This window comes from Marmota flaviventris, chromosome 19 (genome assembly GCF_047511675.1).
Source record: "Marmota flaviventris isolate mMarFla1 chromosome 19, mMarFla1.hap1, whole genome shotgun sequence".
NCBI lineage: Eukaryota > Metazoa > Chordata > Mammalia > Rodentia > Sciuridae > Marmota > Marmota flaviventris.
In genome coordinates, this window is record NC_092516.1 from 7,386,885 (window position 1) to 7,403,717 (window position 16,833).

At 50.9% G+C, this 16,833-nt stretch overlaps 1 protein-coding gene across 10 annotated transcripts in view; it reads right to left on the reverse strand.

The window, feature by feature from the left end:
- Tsc2 (TSC complex subunit 2) overlaps positions 1–16,833 on the reverse strand; it is a 34,997-nt gene that overhangs the window by 14,524 nt on the left and 3,640 nt on the right. For 9 of the 10 annotated variants that reach the window (XM_027940382.3, XM_027940380.3, XM_027940381.3 and 6 more), the window contains exons 4-19: positions 16,505–16,615; positions 15,357–15,501; positions 14,316–14,433; positions 13,781–13,829; positions 13,333–13,458; positions 12,922–12,995; positions 11,397–11,523; positions 10,311–10,454; positions 8,805–8,942; positions 7,482–7,585; positions 7,037–7,118; positions 5,552–5,707; positions 4,974–5,090; positions 1,975–2,097; positions 1,160–1,266; positions 815–965 (exon numbers count right to left, since the gene is read on the reverse strand). In XM_027940382.3, coding sequence (XP_027796183.2) covers positions 815–965; positions 1,160–1,266; positions 1,975–2,097; positions 4,974–5,090; positions 5,552–5,707; positions 7,037–7,118; positions 7,482–7,585; positions 8,805–8,942; positions 10,311–10,454; positions 11,397–11,523; positions 12,922–12,995; positions 13,333–13,458; positions 13,781–13,829; positions 14,316–14,433; positions 15,357–15,501; positions 16,505–16,615 — 1,872 coding nt within the window. The remainder of the gene's footprint in view (positions 1–814; positions 966–1,159; positions 1,267–1,974; positions 2,098–4,973; positions 5,091–5,551; positions 5,708–7,036; positions 7,119–7,481; positions 7,586–8,804; positions 8,943–10,310; positions 10,455–11,396; positions 11,524–12,921; positions 12,996–13,332; positions 13,459–13,780; positions 13,830–14,315; positions 14,434–15,356; positions 15,502–16,504; positions 16,616–16,833) is intronic. The other variant, XM_071605625.1, reaches the window with a different exon arrangement.

Genomic DNA, 16,833 nt, shown 5'->3' on the forward strand with positions numbered 1-16,833 from the left:
GCAGCTCCTCCCTCCTTAGCCAACCTCAGGACTTCCACATCTCTGCTCTATTCTCCCCACATCTGCCCAACGTGGCCCAGGTACCACTTGCCTACAGCACTGTACCCAGGGCCTCAAGAGTGCGCACCCTGAGCACCAGCTGAACTTCCCTAACAATGAAGGTGTGGCAGAAGAGAAACTACGATGACAGCTGACCGGGAAAGCAGCAAGTCCACAGGCCAAGATCCCTGGCACACAACCAGCATCAACCCAAGGCCAGGGCAACAGGAGGACATAAGCTGCAGCCTCCAGCCTAACCTCCTTGAGGGAGCAGCCACTACCCAGAGCCAAGTCCAAGGCAGAGTGCTGAAAACTCTTGGGAAGTCTCTTATAGGACCTCACTGCCAACACCTACACCCTAGGTCCACCCCTCTCTCCAGCCCCTGCCTATCTATACCCTATGTCCATCCCCTTACTAGCCTTTTGACATCCCATCTCTGCATCTTGGTCCAGCACAACCTGCTACCCAGAACCACACCTACCTGCTTCCAAGCCCTGCTTACTCATGCCACTGGAACCTTCCTCACCTTTCAAGACTGGCCTCAGCCTGCCAGGCAAATGCTCCCCGACACAACTGCACTCTCCTCCCTGTGAGGAGCATGCAGGTCTACAGTTACAGTGCTGTGCCTTCACATCCGAAACCTGGACGCACGCAAAGCTCCCAAGGTCTCTAACGCAGGGGGAAGTGTGTTGACTCCAAGAATCTGGAGCCCTCAGAGCAACTCCTCTAGCAGCTCAGTTGAACCAACAGAGCTTGAAGCTGGGCCCCTCTCACCTGCTTCAAACACTGCAGCAGGACACGGAAGAGCAGGGAGTAGGGCAGGTGGCCAAGCCGCACGGTAGGGCCAGAGGGGACAGTGCCAGGTGGCCCTGTGGGAGGTGAAAGGGGGCCGCTGGCCTTCTTCTCAGAGCCCCACTCTGGCTCCCTGCACAAGCAATTGGGACAAGCAACTGAGGTCATACCTTGCCATACAGGTTAGAACAGACAGTCCCCCCGACCCAACCCACCACTACAACCCCTTCTGGGATGGTCCCTCAGACACACACCCATTCTTGACAGACAGCACAAGCTCCCCTCCAACCCAATGATCCTGACACCCTCCAGCACATGGGCACATACGCGCAGTCACAGAGGCAGTAGGGGCTGAACCGCACGACCCCATCCTTGCTGGGCAACCCGAGGCGGTGCAGCGAATCAGCCCGCAGTAGCAGCAGGAAGTCGAAGGCCTGCCAGGGAGTGAACCACGCCTCTGCCTCAGCCAGAAGTCCAGTGCCAGGGCAGACATGCCTCCCTCTGACCTGGCAACCCATGGACCCTGAGCCTGAACTCTTGTTAAAGCCCCTGGAGCAGATATCCCCACAGCAGATGGGGCCACCTGGGGTAGTGACCTGCATCCCCAAATGCCATAAATTCTGCTCAGGGTCCTGTTGTTTCCCCCATAAAACGACATGGGGCCACCCTCTCCAGCAGATGCTCTTGGAGGGGTCAGGGCTTCCATCTCAGTGACCTTCGTTCATCCTGGTGTGACATCCAGAGAGCGAGGTCAGAGCAGCTCGACTAGCCCAGCCCTCTCCTGAAACTCCCTCTGTCTAGCCCATGCCCTATATTGCAGGACACTGACAGATCTTGTAGCCCCAGGAGCATCAGGGCCACATGCAACCCAGGAAGTTAGGTTGCTTCTTTTTCTCTGCCCTCCTCCCAGGGTACCACCTGATTCAGAGTGATAAACCACAGAAACACAGGCACTACAAAGAAAGGGAAGAGAATCATGAGGAGGCTGTGGCCACAGTGGGTGCCAAGATGAGAAGAGCCTGCAGAGGGCCCCTCCTGGGGCCACCTGCCATCTCTCCAGCCCACAGGCACCATATTTGCTGAGACTGAGTCAGCTTTCTGGGCCTCTGGATAATCAATCACCCACACCAGCCTGGCTGTACCTGTAGCCGGATGCTACTGGCAATGGGCAGGGAGTAGCCATGCTTGTAGTGGAGCTGGATGTGGCTGACAAGCATCTCATACACACGCATGGCATGGCTGGCAGGCAAGGTATACAGCTTGGTCTGTGGAGAGAAGGTACCAATCACCACAAGGGTAAGAGCATGCCAGGAAGATGCACCTCAGTGAGGTAGATGACCTCTCTGCAGGCTGAAGGCAGCATGTGCCATGCTTTCCAAGCATGCCCCTCACCACCACCACCACCATACGAGAGGTCATCTCTCCACACAACCACATCTGTGTCATCAGCAGAGAACTGGTTGGTAATTTAGGAAAACCTGTCCAATAGGATACCATGCAGCTTCGACTAAACCCCTTCCCTGTGTGCCAAAGAGAGAATCCAGACATTGCAAGGTAAAGCCAGACTAATGAAGGTAGACCCATGAGAGGCGTATGTGCTGCAGGACTATCCCTAAGTGCCGGGCCCATCATCCCACAGGAACACAAGCAACTGAGACCCTGAGCTCTCCCTGACAGGTGACAGGTGAGGCCAGGGCAAGAGCCCTCAGTGCTGCCAGCAGCATGGGGTGGCAAGGCTGGGCCAAAGTCTGCAGGTCCACAAGCACCTAAGGGGCCTTTGTGATCTCTGAGCCTTGGAGGTAAGCAGCAGTTGCCTGGAAACCATCACTGCAGTTCTGTGTGTGTGTGTGTGTGTGTGTGTGTGTGTGTGTGTTGCTAGGCACTGAACCCGGGGTCCTGTGCTTGGGAGGCAAGCACTCTACCAGCTGAGAGTTCTATCAGTTGGGCTCTATCCCTAGCCCTATCACTGTAGTTCTTTAAAAGATGACACACTCCACAGCTCCTTCCCACAGAACACACAAAGACTTGTCCCCACTTCGAGCAACTGATACAAAAACACCCGAGCCATGCCAGGAGGGACATGGGGTCTCAGCCAAGCCCTTTGGGTAGAAGGTGGAGTCTCCCTTCACTGAGGTTTTTAATTATTTTTTAAAAAGAAATGAAAACAGGGCTGGGGTTGTGGCTTAGCGGTAGAGTGCTCACCTAGCATGTGCGAAGCCCTGGGTACGACCCTCAGCACCACATAAGAAAATAAATAAAATAAAGGTATTGTGTCTAACTACAACTGAAAAATAAATATTAAAAAAAAAAGAAAAGAAAAGAAATAAAAACAATCTGGCAGTTTGCCTCAACCAGGAAACAGCTCAGGCCTGAAGCCAGTTTTTGGGCCTTATGGCAGGTTCCCAAGGGAGGGCAAGGGAACACTTTGCCTTCCCTCTGCAGGTCAGAGGCTTCCAGCTCATCCAGGCCATGAGGCCATCAGTCCCCTTCCCAATAGGTCAGGCAGCACATAGCATGGGCCCACATGGATGAGACCCTAAGAGGAGCTAATTAGATGATACCAGACACTGCTTTAAAGTTGCATGCCAGAAAATAAAAGTCCACTACACCAAGCACTGCAGGAACCTAACTGACTGCCAGCACCTTATGAACTAGAAAATTTTCAGCTAACAGATTCAAATATTGTACCTTATGCAATAATGACACCGGCAAAGATACTAGTGACATTGTAGGGACTTGAAAATCACTAATCAAGGTGCAGTAGCCAGAAAAGCCTGAAAGCTGTCCTACCCAGGCAATGGCAGTCTGGGGACATTTGGGGAACCTGAGGTGATATGTAAGGACAAGAGGGGATATGTAGGGAAATGAGAGGAAAAATGGGGTGAGGGGACATGAGGGTATGGCAGGGGACATGTGGGGATGAGAGATGTGTAGAAGAGGGGATATGTAGGGAAATGAGAGGAAAAATGGGGTGAGGGGACATGAGGGTATGGCAGGGGACATGTGGGGATGGGAGATGTGTAGAGACATGAGAGGCCACGGCCCCAGAGATGCTCAGGAGCCTGTGGGGTGCAGGAGCACCTGAGCACCATGCCCAAGGACAGTAGTGGCATGAGGAAATCAGAAGGTGATCTGCCTAATGTGGCACCTGCACCCAGAAAGCATAGAACTCTCACGTGTCAGTCATAGGAAGACAAATGGCACTGTTAAAAAATGGACAGGGCTGGGGTTGTGGCTCAGTGGTAGGGCACTCGCCTTGCATATGCAGGACCCTGGGTTCGATCCTCAGCACCACATTAAAATAAATAAGTGAAATAAAGGTTAAAAAAAAAAATGGACAAAGAGGAGCTGGGGATACAGCTCAGTTGGTAGTGTGCTTGCCTTGCATGCCCAAGGGCCTGGATTCAATCCCCAGCACCAAAAAAAAAGGCTCACGACAGACGTTTCTCTAAAAAAGAAACTAGCCAATAACCATACAAAAAAAGATGATAAATGTCATTAGCTTTCAGGGAAAAATAAAACCATAGTGAGACACCACTTCACATTACTAGGACGGCCACAAAGAAACAGATCCACTTATGCGAAATGCACAGAACAGGCAAATCCATGGGAGACAGAAAGTGGGGGCTTTCTGGGGGCTACAGGAGGAATGGCAACTAACAGGTAATAGGGATGGGGTTTCTTCAGAGGTGAAGGACACACTCTAAAATTGTGATGATGACTGCCCAGTTCTGTGGATATGGGAAAAAACATTCAACTATTCCCTATAAACAAGTTCTACACCATGTAGAAGTAACATTGTAGGGACTTGAAAATCACTCCCAAGAAAACAATCCTGACAATCAAAACAGCTGGTTTCTTCTCAGCTGCTGTGGCAGGAACAAGGGCAAGCATTTGGACAAGGACAGGAGGTGGTTCTGCCCAGACTGTGGCAGTTCCACACAGACTAGATAGTACACGGTATAAACAAAACAGAACTCACCCCTACCTCACCCCTGCAGCCTCTTGTCCAGTCAGGACCTTATGCCTGGTTACAGATCCTCCCTGGGAGGTCAGATCTCCTGAAGAACAGCCTCCAACTATAATGGATAAGAGCTGATTGTGACACTCTCCTAGAAGAGGCCACTAGCAGAGCACCCACCTGAAGAATGACCAGAAGCCCCAGGACTGCAGTCTTCACATCCTCCAGGGAGGCCGAGTAGGCAGCCACATCCCTTTCTTCCAGCTCTGGAGGCAGGGAAAGGGGGCGGGCCATCACCTTTAGAGAGATCAGGACTGTGAGTCCCAGCTCATGGCTCCCTGAAGCAGTCGCCATCAGATCCAGCACTTTCTACCATGAACAACTTCTCAGGACAGATGCACTCTACACAACTCAGGTGACCACTCAGATCATAAGGCACTTCCAAACTAATAGGAAAGGCCACAGTCCCATACCCTGCTCTTGGGCTCTGCGTGAGACCTCATTCACCCAGCCCGGCTCCCCGGAAACCACAAGGCAGCCCTATCCATGGCCCTGGGCAGGAGACCTGCCAAGCAGTAGGCAGCACAGTATGACCTGCTGATACCACCCATTTGTGCTGTGAGGAACACCCTGCCTGCAAGAGATGGCCACCAATCACAATGCATAGGAGAAAGGGTCCAGGGGATGCCTCTGCCTACAGGGATTTGCAATAAAGGAGTACCCCTGGCACCTAGTCCAGGACCCCAAGCAGCTCTCACTTTTTCGATGATATCCAGCAGGCTGTTGAAGTGGTGGGTGTGGCAGCCTTCCGCCAGGTCCACCAGCAATTGGGTAGCCAGCTTTCGGACTTGGTGATCTTTATCCTCAGGGATGTGGGAAAGTTGGGAGATGACCACCGAGTTAATCAGCTCCTCCTACACCAGGCACAGAGGGAACAAGTGAACCTCTGGCCCTGCAAGCAGTGCATTCCAAGGTACTGCAGCATAAGTGCTGTGCATTCCAAGGCACTGCAGCAGAGCTCACTGGGGTGTCATCAGGGCCTCCAGATTCCTCTCCCAGGGGAGTGCCCAGCCCCTCAGCTCAGAGTACTGACTATTGTACAACAGCCCAGCACAGGTAGAGTTAAGGCACGGGCTCCCATGCAGTGGAGCCAAGGCAATGTCCCTGCTTGCCTCTTGTCATTCTATGTCAGGATACCTCCTTTAGCATGCATGAGGCACTGGGTTCAATCCTCACACACAAAAAATATGTCCTTTGTGGAAGGCCACATGTAAGTTGTGAGTAGGGAAACCCTGACTTACTGTGCTACTGTAGTGGGGGCAGTGTGACAAGAGCCTTCAAAAATACAGGTAAAAAATGCTACTGGAGGTGGTGCACATCTATATTCCCAGAGGCTCAAGAGGCTGAGGCGGGAGGATCACAAATTCAAAACCAACCTCTCAGTACCTTAGCGAGGCCCTTAGCACCTTAGCAAGGCCCTCAGCAACTTAAGAGAATTGTCTCAAAATAAAAAATAAAAAGGGCTAGGGATGTGGTTCAGTGGTTAGGTACCCCCTGGGTTCCCAATACAAAAAGATTCTGCTAAGAGGGACTTGAGAACTCAGAGACGCTTCCTGGAAAAGGGGACATGGAGCTCTGCTTAGGAGGAGGTGGGGCTACAAGGCAGAGAGATAGCAGGGGCAGTCCAGGGCAAAGAAAAGTGGAGAAGGGAGGATAGGCAGGCCGGGGAAGACCATGTGAGCCACATAGAGGGAGGGCGGCCTCAGCCTGGAGCGCATCTGCAAGAAAGCACATGCTGGCATGTGCTGATGTTCCAGGTAGGGTGCCACCACCAATCTCAATAAGATTGAATGGAGGGCAGGCACAAAAGGAGAGCCCCAGCAGGGCTCAGAACAGACTGGCAAGCACGCTGAGAGATGAGTGGTGGAAGTGAATACAAAAACAAAAGGAAAACGTTCCACACGAGAGTTCTGAACTCAGACCAGAACTCTTTGAAGGCTTCTGAGATCTGGGTGATATCCAGACAGGAAACCCCCTCAAGGCCTGTGCTCTCCAGCCACTCCACAGGCTCTGGACTCAGCACAGGCCTGGCTGGGGCCCACAGGTGAATGAACGAATGCCAGAACTAGGGAGCAACAGCAGCTGAAAGCCTGCCACAGAGAGGAGCAGAGGCCAGGAAGTCCCAGGAGACCTTGGGGCCAGTCTCAGAGGCCCCCAGGTCTCAGACTGCAGCCTCCACACACCTCATAGAACTGCCTGTTGATAAGCAGCACAAAGGACAACACGTCCAGCACCTTGATGCGCACAGCACTGCGGGGCTCGTTCCTGTGGAAGGAGAAAGGGCTTGGGGACTGGCCAGGAGCACTGGGCCCATCCCTTCAAGATGGGCACGCAGACCCAGCTTTGGACTCTCTCTACAAGCCCCAGGTTCAATAACATCCAGACCAAGACCCAGGAAAGGGACAAAGAGGGTTCTGCCTTCCAGGAGGACATCTCTCTAGACCACCACATGGAGGCCTCACTAGAGGACCCTGTGAAACCAACCTTTTCCACTCATCGAGAACCACTGCTTTCAAGAACCAGAAAGGAAAGCTCTGACCTCCCAGGGGTCTAAGACCCCAGCCCCTGCAGGCCCAGGAACAGTGACACAGAGTCAGGCCCCAGGAAGGGCCACGGAGACGCTACTACCTGAAGAACCTCTCCATCAGCAGCTGCAGATTCTGGATCCAGCCATCCTTTGCTGGGTGGATGGACTGAGCTCGATAGGATATCAGGTTTAAGAGGGAGGACTCCTGTCAAAAGAAGACAAAGCCAGTGTCAAAGAGCCACTCTGCCCTACAAAGGATCTATCAGCCTGCCACCAGGCTGCTGGCCCAGAAGAACCAAGTCAGTTCAGGAAAGACCAGCCACTCACAGCCCAGATGAGGGAACCACACAGGACAAAAACCTCCTGGTAGCAGGAAACTCCTGTCAAAACCCACAGAAAGACCTGGCAATAGTAAACGATAGGTTCGATGATGTAGTATTTTGGAAAAAGGGTTGAATAGTCCTGTCAGGCTCTGACATGGAATGCTTTTGTTGCAAATGTTCATTCTCTCATTTAGCATATGGTACACAGCAACTGATTTATTTCATTGTTTGTTAACACTTTTAATTTTGCAAATAAAAAAATAACATAAGCGGTGCTGAGTCTGGGGCTCGGTGGTAGAGCGCCTGCCTCACATATGTGAGGCACTGGGTTTGATCCTCAGTACCACATAAAAATAAAAAGATTGTGTTCATCTACTACTAAAAAAATATTTTAAAAATATATAACATATGTACATAAGCATTTATAGGTATGTGTGTGTGTATGTATACAGAGAAAGGGGGAGAGAGGGGAACCATAGACAAACGATTAAATATACCATATTATGGTTTTAATGTGAAATTCTCTAACAATAATACTGGATATTTTTTCATACTTACTTGCCACTTGATTATTCTCTTCAATGAAATACCTGTTTATGTGTTTTGTTAATTTTTAATTGCATTATTTACTGATTGTTGAGTTTTCCAGCCTTTGCATGTTTTATAAACGAGTACGTGTATTGCAAATTGTGTATTGCAAAAGTTTTCCACAGTGGATGGATTGCTTCTTTATAAATGATGCTTATAAATGTTGACTAAAAAATAAAATGAAATAAAATAAATAACTTTTTAAAAAGGAAAAAAAAAAAAAAGACCTGACAACAAGCTGTTCTGGCAAAACGACTGCCTCCTGGGAGCAACCATCCTCCACACAGATGGGGGAAACTAATGGCCAGGCGAACACTGAGCTCTTTAACAGGCCCATGCTTGCTCCACTTTTTGACACTGGGCAGGTTCCTTGCTCGGGCACAGATCCCAGGAAAGCAGAAGCCCTTCAAACTCGGGAAATTCAGTGTGACACCTCCAGCTAGGTACCCACAGGGGCCCCTGCCCGACAGCACTCTTGCCTGAACCCCTGTAGGCCCCAAGGGGGTGTCTTACGGGCCTCTGGTCTGCACAGCTCTCCACCAGCTGGAAGTATCTCTCCTGTGAGCCATGGAACTCATTCTGGTCACACAGCTCCTCCACAGTGGTCAGCAGGTCATGGACGATGGTTCTGAGCTCTGGGCTCTCCAAGCTCTGCAGTATCAAAGTACCATCACAGACTGACTTCTGCTGCCCTCAGGACGTGCCCTTGGAGTCCTCAGCTCCAGAAGAGCTACATCCAGACCCTCCCAACCTCACTGGAACATGGTCAGCCACTGCTCCTGCCTGTTCCCTACCCCCAGGGGAATCCTGGCTGGGCTCACACAGCCTGGCCTAGGAGAAGAGCAGGCAGGAGGTGAGAGCAGCTACAACTTCAAACACACACACCTCTCCCAGGCTCTAGCACCTTCTTTTTTGTGCATGTGCTGGAGACTGAACACTGAACTCAGAGGCACTTACCACTGAGCTACATCCTCAACTCTTTTTTTTTTTTTTTTAAGACAAAGAGAGAGAGAGAATTTTTTTTAATATTTATTTTTTAGTTTTCGGCAGACACAACATCTTTATTTGTAGGTGGTGCTGAGGATTGAACCCAGTGCCGCATGCATGCCAGGTGAGCGCGCTACCGCTTAAGCCACATCCCCAGCCCAAAACAGTTAATACTCAACTCTTATTTTTTTTTAAATATTTTTTAGTTGTCGATGGATCTTTATTTAATTTATTTATATGCTGTACAGAGAATCAAACCCAGCACCTCATACATACTAGGCAAGTGCTCTACCACTGAGCCACAGACCCAGGCAATTCAACCCTTATTTTTAAGACAGGATCTTGCTAAGTTGCTGAGGCTGGTCTTGAATTTGCAATCCTCCCGCCTCGTCCTCCCAAGTCTCTGGGATTATAAGTATGTACCAGGCTGGCTCCAGTACTGCCTGAAGCCCCAAGGGATGTGTCCTCTGTGCACCACCCCAGGCTGAAAGGCCACCTGGTAGTGATTCACCAGCAAAGACTCGACTGAGACTCGACTCAGGCCCAGCCAAGCCCCATCCCTGCCTTCCACTGCTCCAGGCCTGGGAGAAGGCCCATCCTAGTTGCTGGCCTCGTCTCCCGTGGACCCTGTATGCAGCAGCACTCGTGTGGCCCTGCTGTGCTCCTTAGCACCAAAGTCAGCATGCTTACTAATGCTATCCTTCAAATTCATACCACAGGAATGGCCAACATCCAGAACCTCTGAGACCCACCTCCAGCCCACTCAGGCCATAGAAACAAGCTGCCTTCTTAGTCAGCATCACTAGCCCACCTGCTGCACATTCCTGTCTGGGGCCAGAAAAGCAGAACAAATCTGGAAAAACAAGACCTCACTTCACTGAAAGACAGGTTGAAACCACCAGCATACACAGCCAAAGCAGGCTCTGAGACTCCAGAGAGGGGCCAAACACATAGGACATCATCCTCTGGGTGACAAGCCTGCCCCTCTAGGATCTTAGTCCTCTTTGGCCCTTAGTTTCACTCGTGTCTTACCTGGAGCTGCTGAAGCAGCCGCTCGATGATGTTCAGCAGGATGTCCCACGTCACAGCCTGTAGCTCCTTTCTGTACTTCTTGATAAGTCTGGTTATGGACAGCACGATCTCATAGGACACCACCTCATTGGGACAGGTCATGGCCTGGAATGTGGGGCCGGGGAAGCATGCAAGGTCAGCTGCTTCTCATTGCATGGGAAGCACTGACCTGTGTCATCCTTGGAGCTGAGTCTAAGACACCTGGGTGTCTCGCCATGCAGTCACAATCAGAGCAGCAAGTGAGGATCCCAAAAGGACATTTGTTTTGCTAACACTGCTACAATACAGTTGGGACCCAAACAGGGCCCTGAAGCCCCTGCCTCCAAAGAGCCTGACTTGGACAGTAACTTTGAATTCTGGGTCCTGGTGTACTAGCATGACAGAAACTGAGAGCTACTACCTCAGTTCCAGTGCAAATGATGAGGAAAGAACATACCCTGCACCGCTGCCACCAACAGAAGCAGGCAAAGCAGAAAGCCTACAGATATGAGATCAGGAGATTCTGTGTAACCAGAGGAGATGCAGCTTATTTGAGACAGGCTCTGGCTAAGTTGCCAGGCTGGCTTCAAACTTGCAAGACTTCTACCTCTGCTTCCCAAGTGGCTGGGATCACAGGCTGCACCTGGCTATGATGCAGAGTAACACTGCACTATGATATTTGGATCATGTAATTGCTCCAGTTCACCAGGGAGCCATGAGAATTAAAAGCTAACACACACAGGAAGTGCTGTGAATGACTATGTCGACAGCATCACCCAGAGAGAAGGTAATGTTACCACCTTGACAAAACAGAACTGTCACTGGCAAGAGGATTGCTATCCTAGGGGCAACACTGATCAGTTCCAGTATTAATTTACAGGAGATGAAATTCATCAGAGAGAATGTTTGCTTGAGATCAAAACCTTTGAACTGCCCTAAATCTCATACCCAGCTGAAAAGCAAGTAACTGGATGTGTCCCTCTCCCCAGCCCCAGCCAGACACGTGGGTAGGCCTGACAGGAGTGTGCCCACTCTTGCCAGCTCACTGTAGCACAGAAACCCCATTACCTCATAAAAAGATGGCAACACAGATGTTGGGGAATTCTTGAGAGAATAGAGTCGGTGGGCTCCCCAGAGAGCCATGCCTACAAAGAACACAGCTCCTCGCAGCAGTGGGGCATCTTCCATATAGGCTCTGAAAGCATTCCCCAGAAACACAGATGTGAGCAGGGTCCCTGCCTGGTGGGAGGCCTGGGGGGACCTGGGCTCTGGCAAGGCCCCCAGCCATCCTTGCCCTTCAGCTGGGGAAGGGCCAGAAAATGGGCAGGGAACACAGGCCAGCAGCAACTATAACTCTTTCATGACTCCTTCAACAGCCAAGTACTGCTGATCACGCCATGGGCCATCGGTCATGTCATGTACAGGGACACAGGGTGAGAGAAGCTCATGACACCCACAGTCTAGTGGGAGACAGAGACCAAAGAATCACACACATGCAAAGCAAAGTACTATAGAGCAAAAGCTACTCAGCTGCACCGGCAAAGGCGGGAGGAGACAAGGGGAGGCCCGGGCTAACCAGGACCTTGCTCCACAGGGAGAAGAGCTATCCTGGGAGCACTGCAGTCTCAGGCAAAAGATGACAGTGAAATCTATTAGAAAAAGGTCTCTCAGGCCCCAGAACCAACCCCCTGCCTGGCAACCCCAACTTGAAGAGAATTGTTATAGTGCTTTTTTTTTTTTTTTTAAATATTTATTATTTAGTTGTAGTTGGACACAATACCTTCATTTTATTTATTTATTTTTATGTGGTGCTGAGGATCAAACCCAGGGCCTCACACGTGCTAGGCAAGCGCTCTATGGCTGAGCTACAACCCCCGCCCATTATAGTGCTTTTTGACAGATGGTGCATAAATTCCAAAACCAGGGAAACCCAAATGCATGAACATTTTCTGTCCTGCAGTTCCAAGTACCCAAGTGGATCCATGTTAGGGCACAAGACACAAGAAATTCTGTCTTCCTCCTTGAGCTCTGGCTAATGACAGCTATAACATCACTGAGAAGAAAAGCAAATCCACATTTCCTGATAGAACTGCTTGCTGAATCATTATTATTTCCAAACACTTAAACCTTGTTTTCCATAGGAAAAAAAAAGAAAAAGGTCTCTCAGCTCCATGTGAAGAATGTACTTCAGAGAGCAAGATGGACATAAGGGAGCAGATGAGGAGGGAGCTCTGGTGGGAGTGGGAGCCCAGTGGGCAGCACTCAACATGAACTACTTCAAGGGAGCAGAAGCAGCAGGACTGTGATGTTTGGCTGTAGGGACGAGGGAGATGTCAGGTTAACACACCAAGTGTAGCCTTGTAACAGGGTAAGGGAGCGAGTCACAATGGAGAAGGTAGGTAGAAGCAGAGGCTTTTGAGTTCAATGACAAACTTTCTGGTTTGTCCAACAGGAGAGAATGTGAGAACACACACCATGTGCCTGGCTTGAGTGAAAGCTCCTGGAACAGCCACCCAAAAGAACCAGAAAAGCCCCAACTTTGTCTATGCCACAAGTGTCAGCACACCCTTTCCCCAGGCCTGTCCACACTTGCCTGTCTTCCATGATGCGGCACATGTTGTAGATGGCACTATGGCCCAGGTGGGTGCCCAGGAGGTTACGCATCAGCTAGGGAAAAACATACATCAGAGGGATTCGCAGGTATGTGTCCCAGCCCTGACAGGGGAGCCCCCAGCCCTCTGCTTGCCCTGAGCAGCCAGGGCTCTGTAGGCAGCTTACTCTCATAAACAGAGGTAGGAGCCCCATTGAAATACCACCTAAAGCCTGGCTTCAGCTCAACTGCCTGGAAAATGCCACTGAACTGCTCTTAATGGGCCACCACTGTATCACCCTGAAAATAGGTGTCATTCACTGCAAACAAAATGGTCTGCCTTGTCATGACATGTACTGGGAATGGGACCTTGTCTGAGAAGGATCTTCCAGGACCATGGTCTCAGAACCCCACCTTCCAACAAGGCTCACAGAGCTCCTTGACGTTGATAGTACGACAAAGAGTGACGATGAACAGGGGGAGGCTTTCAGCCGGCAGGCAGTTATAGCAGACCACAGCATCCAGCACCTGCAGGGAGACCTACAGGAGGGAAAAGGGGTCACACCAGTGCCCCCCAATGCCCATTCTCTGCCCCACTGCCCTAAAAGCCTCCTCAGAGCCATACTGCAAGCAAGTGTGCATCCAGGAGGCACTCCTGTTACTGTGGGCCATCGACACCACCTGCCCTGACCTGAGCTACGACTCTATGATAGATGTCATCCACTGTCCTGACTGCAGCTCAAAGTGATCAAGCCACCTGGAGCCACACAGACAGAGTGACACATAGGGTTTGACCCCAGAGTCTTAGCCCCCCAAAAAGGAGGGTACAATGAACAGTTCCCTGGGGAAGGGAGTCACTGACCTCTATGTCCACAGAGGACACAGTCCGGATGCAGAGCAGACAGATCATGCTGTGGAAGAAGTGCCAAAGTCAGTTCAGAGTGCATTTCCAGAAGGCCAAATGCCTGCTTTCATTTTTTTGGCCACTCTGAGATACTGGGTTTGTAAGCAGCTCATACTCCCTTAGAATGCCTGCTCTGTGCCAGCCCCATGCCCTGTGCTGAGTATTCATACGAATGAGACAAAGCCATGTCCTTGTGGACACCAAAGATGTTCTGAAAAACTAACATCAAAAGGAGAATAACCAAAGCACAGGAACAGTGTGAGAAGACAGGTTGACATCCTGCTTCTCCATTTGTTCAGTGGCTTCCTCCCCTTGACTCACCCTGCAGAGCCAGACTGGAGCCAAAGGAGTGGGACCAAGTGCAGAATGACACTAAGCTCTTCTCTTTTCATTTTTACTTGGAGCTAGTGACCAAACCCAGAGCCCTGTGCATACTACACAAATGCCCTACCACTGGGCTTCACCCCAGACCTCATTTAAACTCTTTGCTTACTGAACCATTGATGCAATATACTCATCGAGGTAACAGCTGTTAAATTTGACCAAGTTCACAAGCACCAGAAGGAATTCTGAGGTCAAGCCAACATCCATCCACTGCAGGACAAACTCCGCTAGGAGAGAAGAGGAAGAGAGTAGTTTGTGGAGAAGCCAAGGACATAGTTCCTCCTCATTTCCCTCTCAGGAAAATGAGTTTGAATCCCATTACTGCTGGGCAGCACACCATCAGTCCCCTTGCAGTGACAGGCAGACCTCCTTACAAAGCCTAAGAAGGCTCTGTTGGTCCTCAGCAAGCCAGCTGTGCATGGACAGATTCACCAGCTCCCAGGCTGTCTTGGAGCTAGGCAGCAGCAGGATAATGTATTTAACACTCAGTGCCCAACCTCACTTTAGGGGGCATAAACATCACAGGGCACATGTTCAGGAGGCGAGTACCTGGGCATCCCCCAGTCCCACCAAGTGTCTCTGGAAGGAGACACATGCACACACCAGCCATTTTTCCTGGAAACATGTCAGCACCTGTTCTGGAGGCAGACCAGCCATTGAGGCCCATTTCTGGGCATCAGAACAACAAATTTCCCACTCTGTTCTCTTCTCCCCACAATGGGGACATAAAGTCTGACCAAAACCTCTACTGACAGGGTGACAGGAGGAAGAGGGCAAGGAGAGTGGGAGGTAAACCAGTGGTGGTGAAAACCCAAGCCAGGCTTGAGAATGAGCAAGAAACAGGACCTTGGTGCTCTGGGTGAGACCAGGATGGCAGCACTCTCTCCTAATTACAGACATGGCCTACCACCTGCCAGCTTCGAAGAAACCTTCTGAGCCCCCACTTCCCAAAGGCTTCAAGTCAGCAGGTCTGGAGTGCAGCCCAGGAGTCTACATGTCCAAAAAGTTCCCCTGGAGACTCCAGACCCAGGTGAGCCCCCTGGAACCATCCCATAGAACTACAGCATGCCTCCTGGCCCAGATCCCTCCTCATCCCAGGTTAGATTTAATCACAAGGCCAGAGAACCCTTACACCCAGTGTGGCACCCACCCAGTTCTTCTTCCAAGTAGGTGATGTGTTTCCCATTGTCTGTGAGGGCCTTGAAAACTTCCAGCCTTTCATGGAGGTCTTCATTGGAGGGATAATCCTTGATGACCTTAAAGAAGAGGGCTCTGAGGACCCCCAAACGGTCACCCTAAAGACAAAACCATGAGGTCAGCAGAGCTCTGCCAGGGCCTCCCACACAGCTACCAAGAAGCCAAGAAATACAGCAGACACCAATATTGTGGGCCTGATCTGTGCTCCTTCCCCCAGGAACACCTCAAGAGATGGGCTAGCAACATCAGTGGGCTCCAGGCAGCAAACCAGATGCACTGGTAGGCAGCTGACTAGTGTGTGGCGCCTCCCTACTGCATCAGGCTCTGGATACTGCAAACACACAGCAAGGACAACACAGCTCCTGCCCTCACCCAGCTCATGGTCCGGGATAGATATGTGTGCGTTCACACTGTAAGGACAAAGGCACTACAGTCTCAGAGGATGTGCAGCCAGAGTAGAGGTGCCTCTTTGAGCAGTCAAGTCACGAAGGAAGAGAGCAATCACTAGATAGCAAGATAACTGGATGCCCAAGGGCCAGCCAAGAACCGCACAGCTAAGCACCATGAGCAGGGAGAATGGCCCTTGCCAGGGGACTGGGGGGCAGAAGCAAAATAACACTGGCTGTGCCAATTATTGCTCCTAACAGTCTACATAAACTGCTTTTTTTTTTTTTAATGGAGAGATCTTGAACCCAGGGATTTTTTTAACCACTGAACTACATTCCCAGCCCCCTTTTTTTGAGATAGGCTCTTAACAAGTTTCTGAGGCTGGCCTCCAATTTACAATCTTCCTGTCTCAGCTTCCTATGTATACATAACTGTGTCCAGCTGAACTGCTCTGTTTCATCCCCAGAACATCCAAAGGAAGGTATAGCCACCATCTCCACTCAACATGTCAAGTGGAGGCTTAGGTGGCTCCTGCAATTGGCGAGGTTCACAGACATCAGTGGTGACACTGGGATGCCCACATGTACAGTCTAGCCCCAGAACCCCTGCTAATCTCCAGACCCCATACCTCGTGTCCCTGCCAAAGACAGGAGCCCGAACATCAGGCAGCCTGATGAAATCCCCCATACAAGTCAGTCCAGCACTGCCCTTTACCTGCCCCTGCACAATGGCCTTCAGCAGAGCCAGCACCGCGTGTCGAGCCTCTGGTGGCCGCTCTGGCTGCAGCAGGTCCGCGACAGTCTTCCAGAGTGCTTCCACTGCATGCTGCCACCAGCAAAGAGGGGACAGTGGTAATGGTGTGATCTTCAAGAACCTAGCCCTCAATGCAAGAACAGCACCATGCAAAGGACAAAGCAGAACAGCCTCCTGATTCAGAACCAGCTCCTCAACAGCCCACATCCTATGTATCTCCTGCAGCCTATGAGTACCCCAGGCCTCAGAGACACTTCACACTCAAGCAGGTCCCTCTAAGAGGCCCCAGG